At 38.4% G+C, this 18,009-nt stretch overlaps 1 protein-coding gene across 26 annotated transcripts in view; it reads left to right on the forward strand.

Moving 5' to 3' along the window:
* Positions 1–18,009, forward strand: part of CDC42BPA (CDC42 binding protein kinase alpha) — a 343,482-nt gene that overhangs the window by 227,830 nt on the left and 97,643 nt on the right. For all 26 annotated transcript variants that reach the window (XR_016219088.1, XR_016219086.1, XR_016219087.1 and 23 more), the window contains 2 exons: positions 2,344–2,591; positions 10,250–10,355. Coding sequence is in view for 23 of the 26 variants with exons in the window: in XM_051820822.3 (XP_051676782.1) it covers positions 2,344–2,591; positions 10,250–10,355 (354 nt within the window). In the remaining 3 variants the exon portion in view is untranslated. The remainder of the gene's footprint in view (positions 1–2,343; positions 2,592–10,249; positions 10,356–18,009) is intronic.

An 18,009-nucleotide genomic window follows, 5' to 3' on the forward strand; every position in this document is an offset into this window, starting at 1 on the left:
AATCACATGTTGCTCAGAGTATCTAAAATTGATACTACACTTGAGTTACAATGGAAGACTTCTTCTTAGTATCATTTTTAATTTACTGGTTATAATTCTGATGTTACACCTTTAAGTATTTTGTTTGATAGCTTGAAATGGATTTTTTTTAAGTTAGAAGAATTTTTGAATACTTTTATTATTGAATTTGGGCAAATTGTAATATTATTTTTGGGTTTTTGCCAGATATTTTTAGGCCAGGAATACCTGTTGAAATTATCACTTGCATTTAAAAAATTAATTTATTGGAGTTGGCGCTGTGGCATAGTAGGTAGGCTAAGCCTCTGCCTGCAGCAGAGCCCAGTATGGGCTCTGGTTCATGTTTTGGCTGCTCCTCTTCTAATCCAGCTCTCTGCTAATGAGCCTGGGAAAGCAGTGGAAGATGGCCCAAGTACTTGGGCCCCTGTACCCATGTAGGAAACCTTGAGGGATCTCTTGTCTCCTGGCTTCAGGTTGTCTCGGCTCCAGCCATTGTAGCCATTTGGGGAGTGAACCACCAGATGGGAGATGTTTCTGTCTGTCTCTCCCTCTCTGTGTCTGTAACTCTGTCTCTCAAAAAAGTAAAATATTTTTTAAAAAAGAAAAGTTTTGGGGCTGGGGAAGATGGCCCAAGTCCTTTGGCCCCTGCACCTGCGTTGGAGAAGTAGGGGAAGCTCCAGGCTCCTGGCTTCAGATCATCCCAGCTCTAGCCATTGCAACCATTTGGGGAGTGAACCAATTGATGGAAGACCTCTCTCTCTCTCTGCCTCTGAAACTCTGCCTTTCAAATAAATAAATCTTTCAAAAAAGTTTAATTTATTATAATAATTATTTATTTAAAATTTGTTAATACTACTTTATATTTAATAAGTGCAGTAAAACATAGTTGTGGTAGCTTGTTCTTATAAAAGATTTAATGTTATTTTTGTTAGGTTTGATTTTAGAGGGGATTTTTTTCCTTGAAACTTCCTGTATATGGTGCTAGCATCCCAACAGCCAACCAAACTAAACGTAATCTCAAACTTAAAATGTCTTTTGGTGCTTAGAAAAATCAAAGAGTAGTGTGGTTTAGTAGTCAAAATTACAGGTGTTCCGGCACACCGGGTTCTAGTCCCGGTCGGGGCAACAGATTCTGTCCCAGTTGCCCCTCTTCCAGTCCAGCTCTCTGCTGTGGTCCAGGAGTGCAGTGGAGGATGGTCCAGGTCCTTGGGCCCTACACCCACATGAGAGACCAGGAGAAGCACCTGGCTCCTGGCTTCAGATCAGCACGGTGCGCCGGCCGCAGCGGCCATTGGAGGGTGAACCAACAGAAAAGGAAAGACCTTTCTCTCTGTCTCTCTGTCTGTCTGTCTCTCTCTCATACTGTCCACTCTGCCTGTCAAAAAAAAAAAAAAAAAAAAAAACACTACAGGTGTTGATTTAGGCATCATTGCCATATAGAGATATTTAGTAGCAAGAATCTGACTAGCTCTGGCTGTCCTCAATTTAAGCAAAGTTTTGCAGCCAAGCTAAGATCAGGAATAGACAGTCTGGATCTGACAAATGATAAATATCTTTAAAATTTTAAATGTGTATTTTACTTTATTTGAAAGGCACAGAGACAGACCAACCTTTCTCTTATTAACACCTTAAATGTCTGCAGATGCCTGAGTTGGACCAGGCTGAAGCAAGGAGCCATAAACCCAATCCATGTCTCTCATGTGGTTGGCACGGACATAACTGCTTGAACTATCAACTAATACCCACCAGGAATCATATTAGCAGGAAACAGTAACCAGGAGCTGAGCTGGGACTTCAACCCAGGCACTCTGATGTGGGCACCCCAAGTGGCTTCTCAACAACTGTGCCAAATAACCCGTCTATAGGAAGAAGTTCTTTTTTTGTTTAAGATTTACTTATTTATTTTGAAAGAATTACAGAGGGAAAGGAAGAGACAAAGAGAGAGATCTTCCATCTGCTGGTTCACTCCCTAGATGGCCACAATGTCCAGTGCTGGACCAGGCCAAAGCCAAGAGCCACATGGTGACAAGGACCCGAGCACTTGGGCCATCTTCTGCTGCTTCCCCTATGCCATGAGCAGGGTGTTGGATCAGAAGTGGAGCAGCTCGGACTCAAACTAGTGCCCATATGGGATGCTAGTGTCTCAGGTGACAACTTTACCTGCTGTGCCACAACACTAGCCCCAGGAATAGTATTTTTTTATTTGATAATATACAAAAGTGATATATAATCAAATGAACAGTCTTAATATATATTATAGAAATAAGTTATTTAGTATTTTATGATTTTGGTAGATGAACTCATCTTTTGTTTTTACTTCTGCAGCAAAAACAAATTAGTTATTCACCAGGAATATGCAGCATAGAGCATCAGCAAGAGATAACTAAACTAAAGACTGACTTGGAAAAGAAAAGTATTTTCTATGAAGAAGAAATAACTAAGCGAGAAGGAATACATGCCAATGAAATAAAAAATCTGAAGAAAGAACTACATGATTCAGAAGGCCAACAACTTGCTCTCAATAAAGAAATTATGATTTTAAAAGACAAATTGGAAAAAACTAGGAGAGAAAGGTAAGAATCAAACTATTTACTCATTCAGTAAATATCTATTGGGTATGTATTATGCATTAACTAATGCAGATCCATAGGCAGTAATTATATCCCAGTCCTGAAGGAAGCCACAATCAAGACCGGTGAATAAAAAACGACAACCCATGATAGGAAAAGAAATAGGAGCACATGTAGGAGTGAAAGGGTAACATTTCATACATATAGGCTTTTTGAACACAGTTACTTCTAGGCTGAGACCTAAGAAACAAGAATGAAAAAGCTAGGGAAGTGTATCCAGCAGAAGTACCAGAATTTACTAAGATCTAAAGGCAAAAGGAATGTAGCACATTCCATAAATGAAATGTTGGAAACATAAATGGAAAGGTACAAGTAGTTAGAAATCAGGCCAGATGCCTTTCAAAGGAAATAAATACATTTTGTTTTGATCTCCACAATTTACTTATTAATTATCCTTTTGTTTGTTATTAATATAAACAGAACGGATTACATGTATTTCAGAGGTACAGATTTTTTTTTTAATTATTTTTTTATTTGAAAGGCAGAAACAGAAAAGGGAGGGAGGGAGGAAGAGAGAGAGAGAGAGATACCTTCCATCTGCTGGTTCACTCCCCAGATGGCCACATGGCTGGGGCTGGGCGAGGCTGAAGCCAGGAGCCTAGAACTTCATCCAGGTCTCCCACATGGGTGCAGAGGCCGAAGTACTTGGACCATTGTGCACTGCTTCCCCAGGCACATTAGCAAGGAACTGGATTGTAAATGAAACAGGCAAGACTTGAACTAGCATCTGTACAGGATACCAGTGCTGTAGGCATAGACTTAAACTTCTATGTCACATTGCTGGCCCCCAGAGGTACAATTTTTAGGACGATAGCCATATTTCCCTCCCTCCCTTACTCTGTACCTCAGTCTCCCTCCTTCCTTCCTTTCTTTTTCTTTAATTTTTGCAAAAACAATTTATGTCCACTCTGCAATGACAGGCTTAGTGCAGCATTAACTGTAATATGCAACAAGTAAAAAATAGAAAGACCACAGTTACACAGCGGTGTAACAATGGCTAAAAAGAATAATCAGAGCACAATATGTCCATTTCATTCCTATACCTTTTTTTGATATTCTGTATTAACAGCCACATATGAGAAGAAATATATGAAATTTACTTTGGGGGGACTGGCTTATTTCACTAACTGAAATGGTTTCCAGTTACATCCATTTTATTGCAAAAGACAGGATTTCATTCTTTTTATGGCTGAGAAGTATTCTGCAGTGTATGTATACCACATTTTCTTTATCCAGTCATCAGTTGATGGACATCTGGGTTGTTTCCATATCTTAGCTATTGTGAATTGAGCTGCAATAAACACTCTTTCATATGGTGATTTCATTTCCTTTAGATAAATTTCCAGGAATGGGATGAGGGGTCATATGGTAGATCTATTCACAGATTTCTGAGGAATCTTTACATTGTATTCCATAGTGGTTGTACAAGTTTACGTTCCTACCAACAGTATATTAAGGTACCTTTTCCCCACATCCTTGCCAGCATTTGTTATTTTTTGATTTTTGGATGATTGACATTCTAACTGGGGTGAAATGAAACCTCATTGTATATTTTATTTGCATTTCCCTTATCCCTAGTGATACAGAGCATTTTTTCATGTGTCTGTTGGCCATTTTTATTTCATCCTTTGATAAATGCCTGTTCATGACTTTTGCCTGTGTCTTAAGTGGATTATTAACGTTGTTGTTGAGTTTCTTGAAGTCTTTATGGGTCCTGGGTATTAATTCTTTATTACATGTATAGTTTGCAGATATTTTCTCCCATTTTGTTGGTTGCCTTTTCACTTTTCTTGGTGTTTTCATTGCTGTGTAGAAACTTCTTAGGTTGATATAATGCCATTTGTCAATTTTAGCTTTTATTGTCTATACTTCTGAGGTCTTTTTCCAAGAAGTCTTTGCTTATGCCAGTGTTTTACAGAGTTTCCCCCAGGTAATTGGGTGGTATCACTTCATAGATTAATATCCTTAATCCACTGGGATATTATTTTTGTATTAGGTGTAAGTTAGGGGTCTTGTTTCATACTTCTGCATGCATAGATTCAACTTTCCCAACGTAATTTGTTGAAGAGACTGTCCTTTCTCCAGGGAGTGATTTTAGCTCATTTGACAAGGATTAGTTGGTTGTAGATGTGTTGGATGAATTTCCGGCACCGTGTGGGCTCAGCCTGGGGTTCACAGCCTCTGGGCTCTGTCTGTGGAATAAAGCACTCGGCAAAGCAAAAAAAAAAAAAAAAAAAAAAAAAAAAAGATCTTCAATCTTATGGTTCACTCTCCATATGGGTGCAGTTGCTAGGGCTAGGCCAGGCCAAAGCCAGAAACTTCTTCTGGTCACCCATGTGAGTGTCAGGGGCCCAAGCCCTTGGTCCTCTTGGACTTCTTCCCCAGACACATAAGCAGGGAGCTGGATCGCAGTTGGAGCAGCCATATGGGATGCCAGTGTCACAGGCGGTGGCTTAACCTGATGTGCCACACCACCATGCCCCTGAATAGGTTTCTTCAGGTGATGGAGGTAGAAGCCAGATATTGATGTGATGGGGAGCAGTTAAAAGGATACAAAAGATATTTATCAGTGAATAGAAAGTCCAAGGAAGCAGGAAATGAACTGTGACACAGAGAATAGTGAGTTTATTATTTTTTATTATTATTATTGAGAGTGGAGAGTAGATTAATGGAAATAGGAAAAGGAAAGAATGGTTTCACATGAAGATTATACTCTGTGTACATATTTTTCTGGAAGGCTTCTTAACAGTTTCTTATTTGTTTTTGAAGTTACTATTGTATTGGAAAAGATTCCTTTCCATAACAATATAAATTTAGCATTTTTATGATGAATAATAAAGTAGCACATTTGCTTTGAAAGACAGTATAAATCATTTTCCTTGAATGTACAAATTATTTATCTTCAATAATTTAATGATGTGGAAAATTTTTATGGTTATGCTTTTAAGATCAGCCATTACTTTTTCACTTGAAAACAATCATATAAAATTACCCGGAGCTGAGCCATGTTGAAGTTCATTTGTTGCTGACATCCTTCATCAAATGGCTGTAGATATAAGCCTGTTTGTCTACATGTTAACATGGTTTTTGAAAACTGATTCTTTTTCTTCTTAGATTTTTAAAAAGTTCTGCCCCTGCCCCTGAACTTGTCATTTTAAATAACTTTTATAGTATTAAGTTTATTGTGTGTATGTGTATAGACATGGGATGGAAGGTAGTGGTGAGAGTATTAAAAGAACTGTTAGAAATTTATTTGTGAATTTTCCTTATAGTCCAGTGCTGAGAAAAGGAATTCTAATGTGGTTCATTTATTTTTCTCTCTCCCTAGCTTCCTCTTTCCTCTATACTTCTTAGTATAAATGTAATTAAATAAGGTGAGCATAATAAGGAAATTTGTAAATAAGAGGTGTTTTCCCCAGATTTTCAAATGAAGACATGCCATTAAGCAAACTAATCTATTAATTAAGTCACTGTGTGTAACTTTAATTTATTATTTTTTTTTGTAAAGTAGAGGATTGGGATTTGAAACATTTAAGCTCTTCTGTAACAAAGCAGATGGTAGATCAGCCAGCGTGGAATACCATTATTTTTTATAAAATCGGGGAGTATACTTCCTTGTGGCATTTTAAGCTGTCACCTCTGCAGAGAACACCTACCACAGTGCTTTTCCAAGATGCTAATAATCTCTCTCATTGTACCTGTTAATGCCATGGTGTCAGGAATATTCTCTGGGTATTTTGCATTGTATGCTTAGGGGGTGGCTGAGCAGATTGCCTGTGATACTTAGGGATCCCCTTGTAACAGTCTGATCTCACCAGACTAGTAGACCCTTCATTACATGCCAGGTAAGCTTGTTGATTATAGCCCACTATTGAGTCCAAGCTTTAATTAGCCCCCAGCATTGAAAATCTATATCAGAGTATTTAGTCCACGAATTAAAGCACAAATTGCAAATATATATGTCCAGTTGATAAATTTAGCTATATTTAAATTTTTCTTTTATCTTCCTTGGCCTGGCACTCTTAGAATTCATTCCTATATGCTGCTTCTACTTTTTCCATTATGAATTGGCAAAATACTTTAACTGCTCATTGTAAGTCCCCTTCTTCATTTCTGTATCTGGCCTGTGCTGTGATCTTATCTATATCATGGGTCTGAAGACAAGGCATGTGGTAGAATAGTTGTTACAGATGACTGGCACCCTCCTTTTGTGGTAGTAAACAGTGTTAAAGATAATTGTCATCTCCCCTTTGCAATAACTATGCCAGGTGAAGCTAATGAACTATTTATGCAAAGAAAGTCTGGCTGTGGAGAAAGAATAAAGCTGCTTCTACCTGCATGGAAGGTTCCAGGGAGATAGGAGAGTTCAGAGTTGTTAGTATTATCTTTTGCTGCCCAGAGGTTCCCATCTCTTGTCTGTGGCTCCACTGTACCCTTAGCTTAGCCTAAGAGGTTTAGCCAATGTTGTGCTATTCAACATTTATACCGTCTAATGGGATGTACTGCAAAGAGCATGGCACTATCATTCCTGTGACATTCTAGCCAAGAATTAATTTTTATATCAAACCCAGGTGGAATATTACCCCTACACAACAAAAATCCTATACCTTTTTTTTTTTTTTAGTTTTATGTGGATTATTTCTTTTTTTTTGTTTTGTTTTGTTTTTTTCTTTTTCTTTTTTTTAACTTTTATTTAATGAATATAAATTTCCAAAGTACGACTTATGGATTACAATGGCTTCCCCCCCATACCGTCCTTCCCACCCACAACCCTCCCCTTTCCCACTCCCTCTCCCCTTCCATTCACATCAAGATTCATTTTCGATTATCTTAATATACAGAAGATCAGCTTAGTATACATTAAGTATGGATTTCAACAGTTTGCTCCCACACAGAAACATAAAGTGAAAAATAATAGATGATTTTTTTTTAAATGATGATGAAATCAGATCAGACCTATTGTCATGTTTAATCCCAGTGAGAGTCAAGTTGGGAATTGATAATTTCTTTTTTTTTTTTTTTTTTTTTTTACAGAGGATCAGTTTAGTATGCATTAAGTAAGGATTTCAATAGTTTGCACCCCCATAGAAACACAAAGTGAAATATATTGTTTGAGTACTCGTTATAGCATTAAATCTCAATGTACAGCACATTAAGGATAGAGATCCTACATGAGGAGTAAGTGCACAGTGACTCCTGTTGTTGACTTTACCAATTGACACTCCTGTCTATGGCATCAGTAATCTCCCTATGCTCCAGTCATGAGTTTCCAAGGCTATGGAAGCCCTCTGAGTTCTCCGACTCTTATCTTGTTTAGACAAGTTCATAGTCAAAGTGGAGGTTCTCTCCTCCCTTCAGAGAAAGGTACCTCCTTCTTTGAGGACCTGTTCTTTCCACTGGGATCTCACTCACAGAGATCTTTTGCCAGAGTGTCTTGGCTTTCCATGCCTGAAATACTCTCATGGGCTTTTCAGCCAGATCCGAATGCCTTTAGGGCTGATTCTGAGGCCAGAGTGCTATTTAGGACATCTGCCATTCTATGAGTCTGCTGAGTATCTCACTTCCCATGTTGGATCACTCTCCCCTTTATTTACTCCATCGGTTAGCGTTAGCAGGTACTAGACTTGTCTATGTGCTCCCTTTGACTCCCAGTCCCTCCACCATGACCAACTGTGAACTGAAATTGATCACCTGGAACAGTGAGATGGCATTGGTACATGCCACCTCGATGGGATTGAATTGGAATCCCCTGGTATGCTTCCAACTCCACCACTTGGGGCAACTCAGCCTGAGCATGTCCCAAATTATACATCTCTTCCCTCTCCCCCTATACCTTTTAAAACTGTTTTAAGAAATAGGGAAGACTTAGCAGCTTCTCTAAACCAAAGGAACTTGAAAAAGAGACATTACTACTAAATGCAACTCAGTTTAACTATCAGCTGTATCATGGTCTAGGCAAGAAGATGGAATGATTAGCAGGCCTTGAATTGGTTCTGTGGATTTGGATGGATGCTCTAGCAATGTTGACTTTTTTTCTAATTTGGAGAGATCCTTAATGGTTATCACAGAGAGTGTCCTTGACTTTGAGACATAGCACACCAGAAAACTTGGGTGCATGAAGGAGAATACCTCTCAGTGATTCAGAAGAAGAAAAATGAACTTGGTGCACACAGAGAATAATGGAGCAAAATTCGTACCGTGTTAACAACTGGGGAATCTGGGTAAAATGGATACAGGCATTCTTTGTATTCTTCTTGTAACATTGCTATAAAATTGAAATTTTCTTTGAAGTTAAGTTTAAAGAAAATTAAAAATAGATACTAAATTCAGATATAATTTCTAATAAGAAGTTGAGAATGCTACTCTTAATCAAATTAATAAAGTCAAGAAGTATCTCTGACTCAGTCTTAAGTGAGATTCCATGACTCTGTATCTTTGAGTAATATTGTGCATGTAACAGAAACATCTGATTTCATCTTTTTCTTCCAATAGAATGTAATGAACATGAAGGAGATGGCAATTATATATTTTCATTTTGTTGTTTTGTTAACCTTAGTGAGACTATTTAAAAAAGTTATCCTCTCTGCAAAAATATTTATTGTATTACCATATTTCAATTACTTCTTTTTAAATGATTTTGGGGGGCCCACGCTGTGGTAGAACCAGGAGGTAAGCTTCGACCTACTGTGGGCATTTCACATGCGTGCTGGTTCGAGTCCTGGTTGCTCCATTTCTGATCCAGCTCCCTGCTAATGTGTCTGTGAAAACAGTGGAGGATGGCACAGGTCCTTGGACCCCTGCACCCTTGCGGGAGACCCTGAAGGAGGTTCCTGGCTCCTGGCATCAGCCTGACCCAGCCCTGGCTATATTTGAAAGTAAGAGTTATGAAGAAAAAGGAAGAGAGAAGGAAAGAGAGAGAGAGAGACAGAGACACACAGACAGACAGACAGACAGACAGACCGACCTTCCACCCACTGGTTCACTCTCCAGATGGCCGCAACAGCTGAGGTTGGGCCAGATCAAAGCCAGGAGCTTCATCCATGTCTCCGGTGTGCGTGGCAGGGGCCCAAACACTTGGACTATCCTCTGCTGACTCCCAGGCCATTAGCAGGGAGCTAGAATGGAAGTGGAGAAACTGGCACATGAACTGGCACCCATATGGGATGCCAACATCACAGGTGGTGGCATAACCACTGTGCTGCAACACTGGCCTCTATGTTTCAATATCTTTATATAGCTTATATATTACCTAAAATTAATTCATTTACTCATTTTTCATTGCTTTACCCCTCCAAGGGAGTGTAAGCTCCATGAGCACAGAACCTATACTCAGAGCCTATAAGAATTTCTTGGCACCTAGTTGGTACCTCATAAGTATTTGTTAAATATTTGAACAAATCACTGTTACTGTATTGTAAATCCTTAGAAAGTGTTTTCATGAAGCTTATCATAGCATATAATCTTGTTATTTGTGAATAATGTTCCTATAGTTCAGTCTGATATTTATCTACCGTATAACTATTGTAAAAATAATTTCTTTGAAGTTTTTACTTTCCCTTTAATTCAGTTTTTTTTTCTAAAAATATTTTGAATTATATTAGTCAAAGTGAAAGGGAAGAATTTGAAAATGAGTTCAAACAACAGTATGAACGAGAAAAAGTATTATTAACTGAAGAAAATAAAAAGTTGACAAGTGAACTTGATAAGGTAAGTAATTCAACACCCTGATAGAAATTATCACTTTTAATGTATATTTGGTATATATTTTTAGTTCAATAGTTCTTGTAAGCTATGACTGCTCATAAGATACAATTTTCCTTATACCAATCTGTGACGGAAATCTTATCTAGCTTATTTCATCTTACTCCTTTTGCTGTTTAGTTTTCACTTATTTGAAAGAGAGGCAGGGTGAGAGAGAGAGAGAGAGAAAAACAGATCTGTCTGCCGTTAACTCCTCAAATGTCCACAACAGTCAAGGCTTGGCCAGGTGAAAGCTAGGAACCTGGAATTCAGTTGGCTTCTACGTGTGCGGAAGGAACCTCAATTCTTAAGCTATGACACCTGCTGCCTCGAGCATGTGCATTAGCAAGAAACTGAAATTGGAAGCAAAGATAGAACTCTGATATGGGATGCGGGTGTCGCATGTGGCCACTTAACTGCTGTACCAAATGACCACCAGATCTCTTTCTCTATCTTTGTTTTTATTTTCTTGAGCCTCTATTCTTTACTTTCCATCTTCTCTTCTTTACTGTCATGTCTGTCATTTACCCTGAAATAGCCACCTAAGTTACTGACAGGCTATTTAAAGATTGGTGTTTGGTGAGATTAGGGGCACAGTTAGGCCCAAATTGAGAAATTAGAAGTATGTTCTCATAGTCACAGAAGAGAACTGGTAGTAGCTGGAAATGATATGAGGGCCAAGTGTTAATCTAATGAAACCAACTCTACCGAAACTCTGTCTTGAATAAAGAGCAAAATCATGTATTAAACTTAAAAGTGGCAATTTTTATGAGCAAATTTCAAATACTTGGAGGAATTTTTTTCCATTTAGTATCTCAAATTTCTCAAACTGACACTGTTATGCATTTATTGTGCCAATTACTAAATAGTTGTGGAAATAATAATAATCATAAGTCTTAATCATTTTGCATTTAAATAAGTTGGACAATTGCATTTTATAATGATTTTAAGAATTTTTCTCGTGAAGAATAAGAAAGGAAGGAGGAGAAAGGATGGGAACATGAGTGGGAGGGAGGGTAGAGTGGGAAGGATAACTATACTCCTAAATCTGTATATATCAAATTTGTTTACCTTAAAAATATTTTTAAGAAAGAAAGAAAAATTTTCTCAGGGCTGGTACTGTGGCAGAGCTGGTAAATTCGCTGCCTATGATGCCAGCATCCCATGTGAACTCTGGTTCACATCTCAGCTGCTCCATTTCTTTTTATTTTTTTTTAAGATTTATTTTACTTATTTGAAAGACAGAGTTACACAGAGAGAGGTAGAGACAGAGAGAGAGGTCTTCCATCCGCTAGTTCACTCTGCAATTGGCTGCAACGTCCGGAGCTGCGCCGATCTGAAGCCAGGAGCCGGGAGCTTCTTCTGAGTCTCCCACGTGGGTGCAGGGGCCCAACGACCTGGGCCATCTTCCACTGCTTTCCCAGGCCATAGCAGAGAGCTAGATTGGAAGAAGAGCAGCCAGGACCAGAACTGGCACCCATATGGGATGCTGGCACTTCAGGCCAGGGCTTTAACCTACTGCGCCACAGCACCAGCCCCCATTTCTGATTCAGCTCCCTGCTAATTCATCTGGGAAAACAGTAGAAGATAATTTAAGTATTTGGGTCCCTACACCCATATGAGAGACCTGGTTTGGGCTCCTGGCTTCAGCCTGGCCCAGCCCTGGCCATTATGACCATTTGGGGAACGAACCAGCAGATGGAAGATCTTTCTGCCTCTTTCTTTCTGTAGCTTTGCCTTTCAAATAAAAAAAATAAAAAGAAATGTTCTCAAATAAAAATATTCATTTATTATTTATTACAATAACAGATTTTTTTTGCTTTTTTTTGCAGAAAAATCTACCATGATTATTTTTTAATGAATAAGGATTTTCCACAAAACAGGCTTGCTCTACATGCTAGGTTTTTAAACAGTTCAGTGACACAATATGCTAACTACATACACAACAGATAATATAGTAAGAAAACACTTAACCTGGTGAAAAGTTAAAATCTTCATTAATGCACTGAAAACTGACTTAACTCATGCCTTTAAAATCAAAAATGCAAAAAATTAAATGTTTCCTAAAAGGATTTCCTTATTTTAAGGATTCATTTGAAAATGAAGCTGCATGTAATTTGTACAATAAGTTGTACGGGTAAACAGGTAATATACATAAAAAAATAATTGACATACTCCTCAATTATCAGTTGTCCACCTTTAATTTCCAATGCTGTACTTGTTTTTTTTTTTTTTTTTTGGACAGGCAGAGTGGACAGTGAGAGAGAGAGACAGAGAGAAAGGTCTTCCTTTTGCCGTTGTTGGTTCACCCTCCAATGGCCGCCATGGCTGGCGCGCTGCGGCCAGCACACCGTGCTGATCCAATGGCAGGAGCCAGGTGCTTCTCCTGGTCTCCCATGGGGTGCAGGGCCCAAGCACTTGGGCCATCCTCCACTGCACTCCCTGGCCACAGCAGAGAGCTGGCCTGGAAGAGGGGCAACCGGGACAGAATCCGGCGCCCCAACCGGGACTAGAACCTGGTGTGCCGGCGCCGCTAGGTGGAGGATTAACCTATTGAGCCGCGGCGCCGGCCCCAATGCTGTACTTTCTTAACAAGCATACAAAATATCAAACTTCTCTTTAGAAAAAGTACCGTTCTTTGACATCCTTTACATAAAAATACTCTGAGCCTGTGGCATGTCAATGCAGTTGAGAGGCAAAGCATACTAACTTTTACAAATTCTACCTTCCATAAAAAGCCTCCCGAAAAGGAGATTACACACCACTATAAAAATATCAACCTCTTGTGGTAGCTGCATTAGAGAACCAAGGCTTGATCACTATTTTCATATAGTATAGAAAACCACTATGAGAGCATATTAACTGCACTGGTGGCTTGGGAGTGTACTGTGCCACAGGATTATGCATAGCTACTTTAAGGTACCAAGACTGTTACACAGAATTTTAAAACTGATTGTAACCAAGAGCATAACACAGGTACTACCAGCCCATGCAAAAGAACTAAAAATACTGAGTCACTGTGCTGAATACTTCATTGCTGGAGAAAACCAAAGGCAGCAGTAACTAAATCAAGCCCAACAGGTGACTAAACTCATTCTTCTCAAAGATTGGTGAACTCAGTGAAGTCACAATAACAGATTTTTTTAAAGATTTATTTTTATTTATTTGAAAGAGTTAAAGAGAGAGGTAGAGACAGAGAGAAAGAAAGATGTCTTCCATCTGCTGGTTCACTCCCCAAATGACCTCAATGGCCAGAGCTGAGCCAATCCAAAGCTAGGAACTTTTTTTTGGTCTGCCACATGGGTACAGGGACCCCAGTCCCAGGACTTGGGCTATCCTCCTCTGCTTTCCCAGGCGCATCAGCAGGGAGCTGGATTGGAAGTAGAGCAGCTGGGACTCAAATTGGCACCCATATGGGATGCCAAAACTGCAGGCTGGGGCTTTAACCTGCTGGACCACAACTCTGGCCCCTACAAAAAGAAATTAAAGGACCATGACTAAAAAGTCATAAAATAGATTATTTTCCTTATTATTATTTAGCATTTGAAAGTAACTTTGCTTATTTGTTTGTAAACTTCTTGATAAAGAATAATGTTAGTATTTTGAAAAGTCTTTTCTGAAGTATTTTTTTAAAGATTTTATTTATTTATTTGAGAGGTAGAGTTACAGACAGTGAGAGAGAGATAGAAGAGAAAGGTCTTCAATCTGCTGATTCACTCCCCAAACAGCCTCAATGGCTAGAGCTGGGCTGATCAGGAGCCAGGAGCTTCCTCCCAGTCTCCCATGTGGGTGCTGGGGGCCAAGGTCTTGGGTCATCTTCCACTACCTTCCCAGACTTATAGCAGGGAGCTGGATTGGAAGAAGAGCAACCAGAACTAGAGCCAGCACCCATATGAAATGCTGGCGCCGCAGGCAGAGGATTAACCTACTGTGCCACAGCACCAGCCCCTTTTATGAAGTATTGTAACACTAATGAACAAAATTGTGGAAAGTACTACTAGTAAGTAGCATTTTTAAACCATGAATAATGTGTGAACTTATTATAACTCTTAATTTTCATTACAATAAGACTGACGGTATTTGAATTTTATCCAAATGGTCACATAATTGTGATTTCATGTGTTTTAATAATATGACTATAAAATTTAATATCATTTGTAATTATGAGAATTTTTTTATTTTGTAAACAGTTACCTTGAATATAGAAAAAGAAAACTTGGGTGTATCAAGAGTTGGGAATTGGGGCCAGCACTGTGGCATAGCAAGTAAAGCTGCTGCCTACAATGCTTGTATCGCATATGGGCACCGGTTCTCTGCTATGGCCTGGGAAAGCAGTAAAAGATGGCACAAGTCCTGGGGCCCCTGCACTTGCACAGGAAGACCGGGAGGAAGCTGTTGGCTTTGTGGCCAACTGGGGAGTGAACCAGCAGATGGAAGAGCTCTTTTTTCTGCTTCTCCTTCTCTCTGTGTGTAACTCTGACTTTCAAATAAATAAATAAATCTTAAAAAAAAAAAAGTGGGTAATGACAGCCCACAGATTTTGTCCTACCAAGGCAACCACAAGTGGTACTTGAAATTCAGCAAATCTATAGTAGGCAAAATTTTAAATGGATAAGTTTGTATTACACATTAATGATGTTCTAAATAACCAAATCGACTTTGGCATAAAAAAAGGTTCCCCACCTCAGATAAATATGAAATTAAATTCTAAAAGGCTATTTCATGTAGAGTTAGATTTACCTAGTTAATGATGTTATTACAGTTTAAGAAAAGTTGTATTAAAAAATAATGAAACTGAGTTTATATAAAATTTTATATTAAGCCATTGGTTTCATTTCATTATTAACCATAAAGTTTTTCTGAGTTTACCCAAAATATATATTTAGGGAGAAGTTTTTTAAAAATATTCTTTCAGGGGTAGACATTTGGCATAGCAGTTAAAGATACCTTTTGGGAGGCCCACATCACATTTGAAGCACCTGGGTTCAAGTCCCAGCTCCACTCCAGATTCCAGCATCCTGCCGAGATGCACAGTGGGAGGCTGCAGGTGATGGCTCAACAGATGGAGTATCTAGCACCCACCTGGGAGACCAGGATCGAATTCCTCGCTATTGAGGGCATTTGAGGCGTGAACTAGCAGATGGGAGATCCCGTTTTCTGTCTGTCCTTTTCAGATAAATAAATATATATATTAATAAGAAATGATCTTTCAGTTACAGCTGTCTTGTGGTCTAATATAGACATAAAGAATGGACTTAGTTAGGCCTAATACACACAGTTGAAGCCTCCTTAATGAGACTAAAGGATTGTTTACAAGAAATAGACTATTACCTATTCTTACTAAATTGAGGAATATGGTATAGGATATGAATAGCACTTTGAGACCAAATTCATGTAGTAGGCAAGTATTTAATAACAAAGAGTTGTAGGAAGATATTTGGCATAGCAGTTATCTGCCAGTTCATTCCCCTGATGGCTGCAATGGCCAGGACTGGGTCAGGCTAAAGTCAGGAGATTGGAATTCCATTCTCATGGAAATTCCATGGGTGTCAGAGTCGCAGTTAGGCTGTCTTCTGCTTTTTCAGGCGCGTTAGCAGGAAGCTGGATCAGAAGCGGAACACCTGTGCCTCACATGGTTACTCTGATGTGGGATGCCTGCTGCACCAGAATGCTCGCCCCATTTTTTATTATTTCATTTAATTTTTACTTTTAACTTTTTATAATTCTTTTTACAAATTGCTAGATTTTATCCATTTTATTTTTTTAAGATTTTATTTATTTATTTGAGAGGTAGAGTTACAGACAGTGAGAGGAAGAGACAGAGAGGAGAGGTCTTCCTTCCATTGGTTCACTCCGCAGATGGCTGCAACAGCCGGAGTTGCACTGATGCAAAGCCAGGAGCCAGGTGCAATTCTTTCGGGTCTGCCATGCTGATGTAGGGGCCCAAGGACTTGGGCCATCTTCTACTGCTTTCCCAGGCCATAGCAGAGAGCTGGATGGGAAGAAAAGCAGGCAGGACTAGAACCAGTGTCCATATGGGATGCTGGCGCCGTGGGCAGAGGATTAACCTACTGCGCCACAGCGCAGGCCCTACTTTTAATTTAATTTTTACTCTTTTCTCCTCTTAGTCTACCCTATTGACATCCTTACTATCTCTTTCCATTTATTCCTCTTCTTGTTTGGTTTCAATTGGTTATATTCCCCAAGAAAAATTATTGACAAATGTATTTGCCTTTCTACTGGAAACCAGTAGGAATAGGACTGGATTCTTTCTTATCAGAATTATAGACATAGAAGCCATAAAGCAATTATTAAGTTAATTTTAAAAGTTACATACAATAAATTCTCAAATTTTAAACAACAAAAATTAAAATTAAAAATAAATTTTAAAAATGATATTTTAGAAATCTATATGCTACATTCTTTATTAAAAGTTACTAAAAGGTAATTTATTGCAAATAAATATACTTGAGGATGTGAAATACATGTTTTATAAGAACAAAACATGTAATTTTTAAATTATCTTTAAATTATTTTACAAAACAGCATCATTACAAAAAAAGAAAATCACTAACATGAAACTTACTCATACTCTTATCACCAGAAAGCAACTATTTTAATTTTATATGTTCCTCTCCAGGTTTTACCCATATTCATACTATTTCATACTTGCAGCCATGTATACTTTCCATTTAATAAAATATTATAAGCACTTCTCATATTCCTATGTAGTCTTACAGTTATGTCTGACACATTGATGTGCAAATAGTAAAACCTTCTTATTTCCAAACATGCAAAATGACCCTATACTAGGTAGAATTACTACGTGCATGCTCTCCTCTGAGTTACTTTATATATATTTCGTTTTCACAATAACTCTCTTAGGGTATACTCTGTCAGTCTTGCCATTTTATGGCTGGAAAAACTGAGCCAAAGGAGGGGTAAGCTGTTTTCCTAATTGAATTATAAAGTGGCAGATTGGGACTTGTATATAGGTAGTCTGCTTCCAAAGTCCATGCTTTAGTCTAGTAATAATGTCATAGTTAACTTTTTTTATGACCATTACTAACATAAATTAAGCAATCTGTTTCAAAATACTTGTACCTATTGTGATGCAGCAGTGCAAACAGGCTGCATTTTCCTCTTCATTTTGCAGATCTCTCCAGTTACAAATTAGATGGAAAGGCTGCCAGAAGCAGCAGTAATCAGACAAAACAAAACAAAACAAAACTTGCAGGAATTAGTGAAGACACTACATTTGTACTTCTCAAAAATGACTGGTAGGCTTCTGATTGTGCTGTGAGGAGACTGATGACCTTCCCCCAAAGTTTAACAATGGGTATAGTTGTCAAAAACAACCATTTCAGAGCTTTTTGAATAATCAGAAAAAGATGGTACCAAACATTGTTGAGTTAAACTAAGGAATATCAGAACAAATGGAAGTGTACATATTAATGGATTGGGAAACTTGGTATTAGCATAACAGTTCTTCCCAGATTGATCTCTAGGTTTAAAGACATTGGAGTTCATGAAGTTACTATTAAATTTGTGTAAAAATACAAAAAAATCTAAAATAGTGAAATCATTTTTTGGGAAGAACACATTGGAGAATTTATAGTAT

The sequence above is a fragment of the Oryctolagus cuniculus genome, chromosome 13 (genome assembly GCF_051225735.1).
Source record: "Oryctolagus cuniculus isolate XC-2025 breed Fujian yellow rabbit chromosome 13, ASM5122573v1, whole genome shotgun sequence".
NCBI classification, from domain to species: Eukaryota; Metazoa; Chordata; class Mammalia; order Lagomorpha; family Leporidae; genus Oryctolagus; species Oryctolagus cuniculus.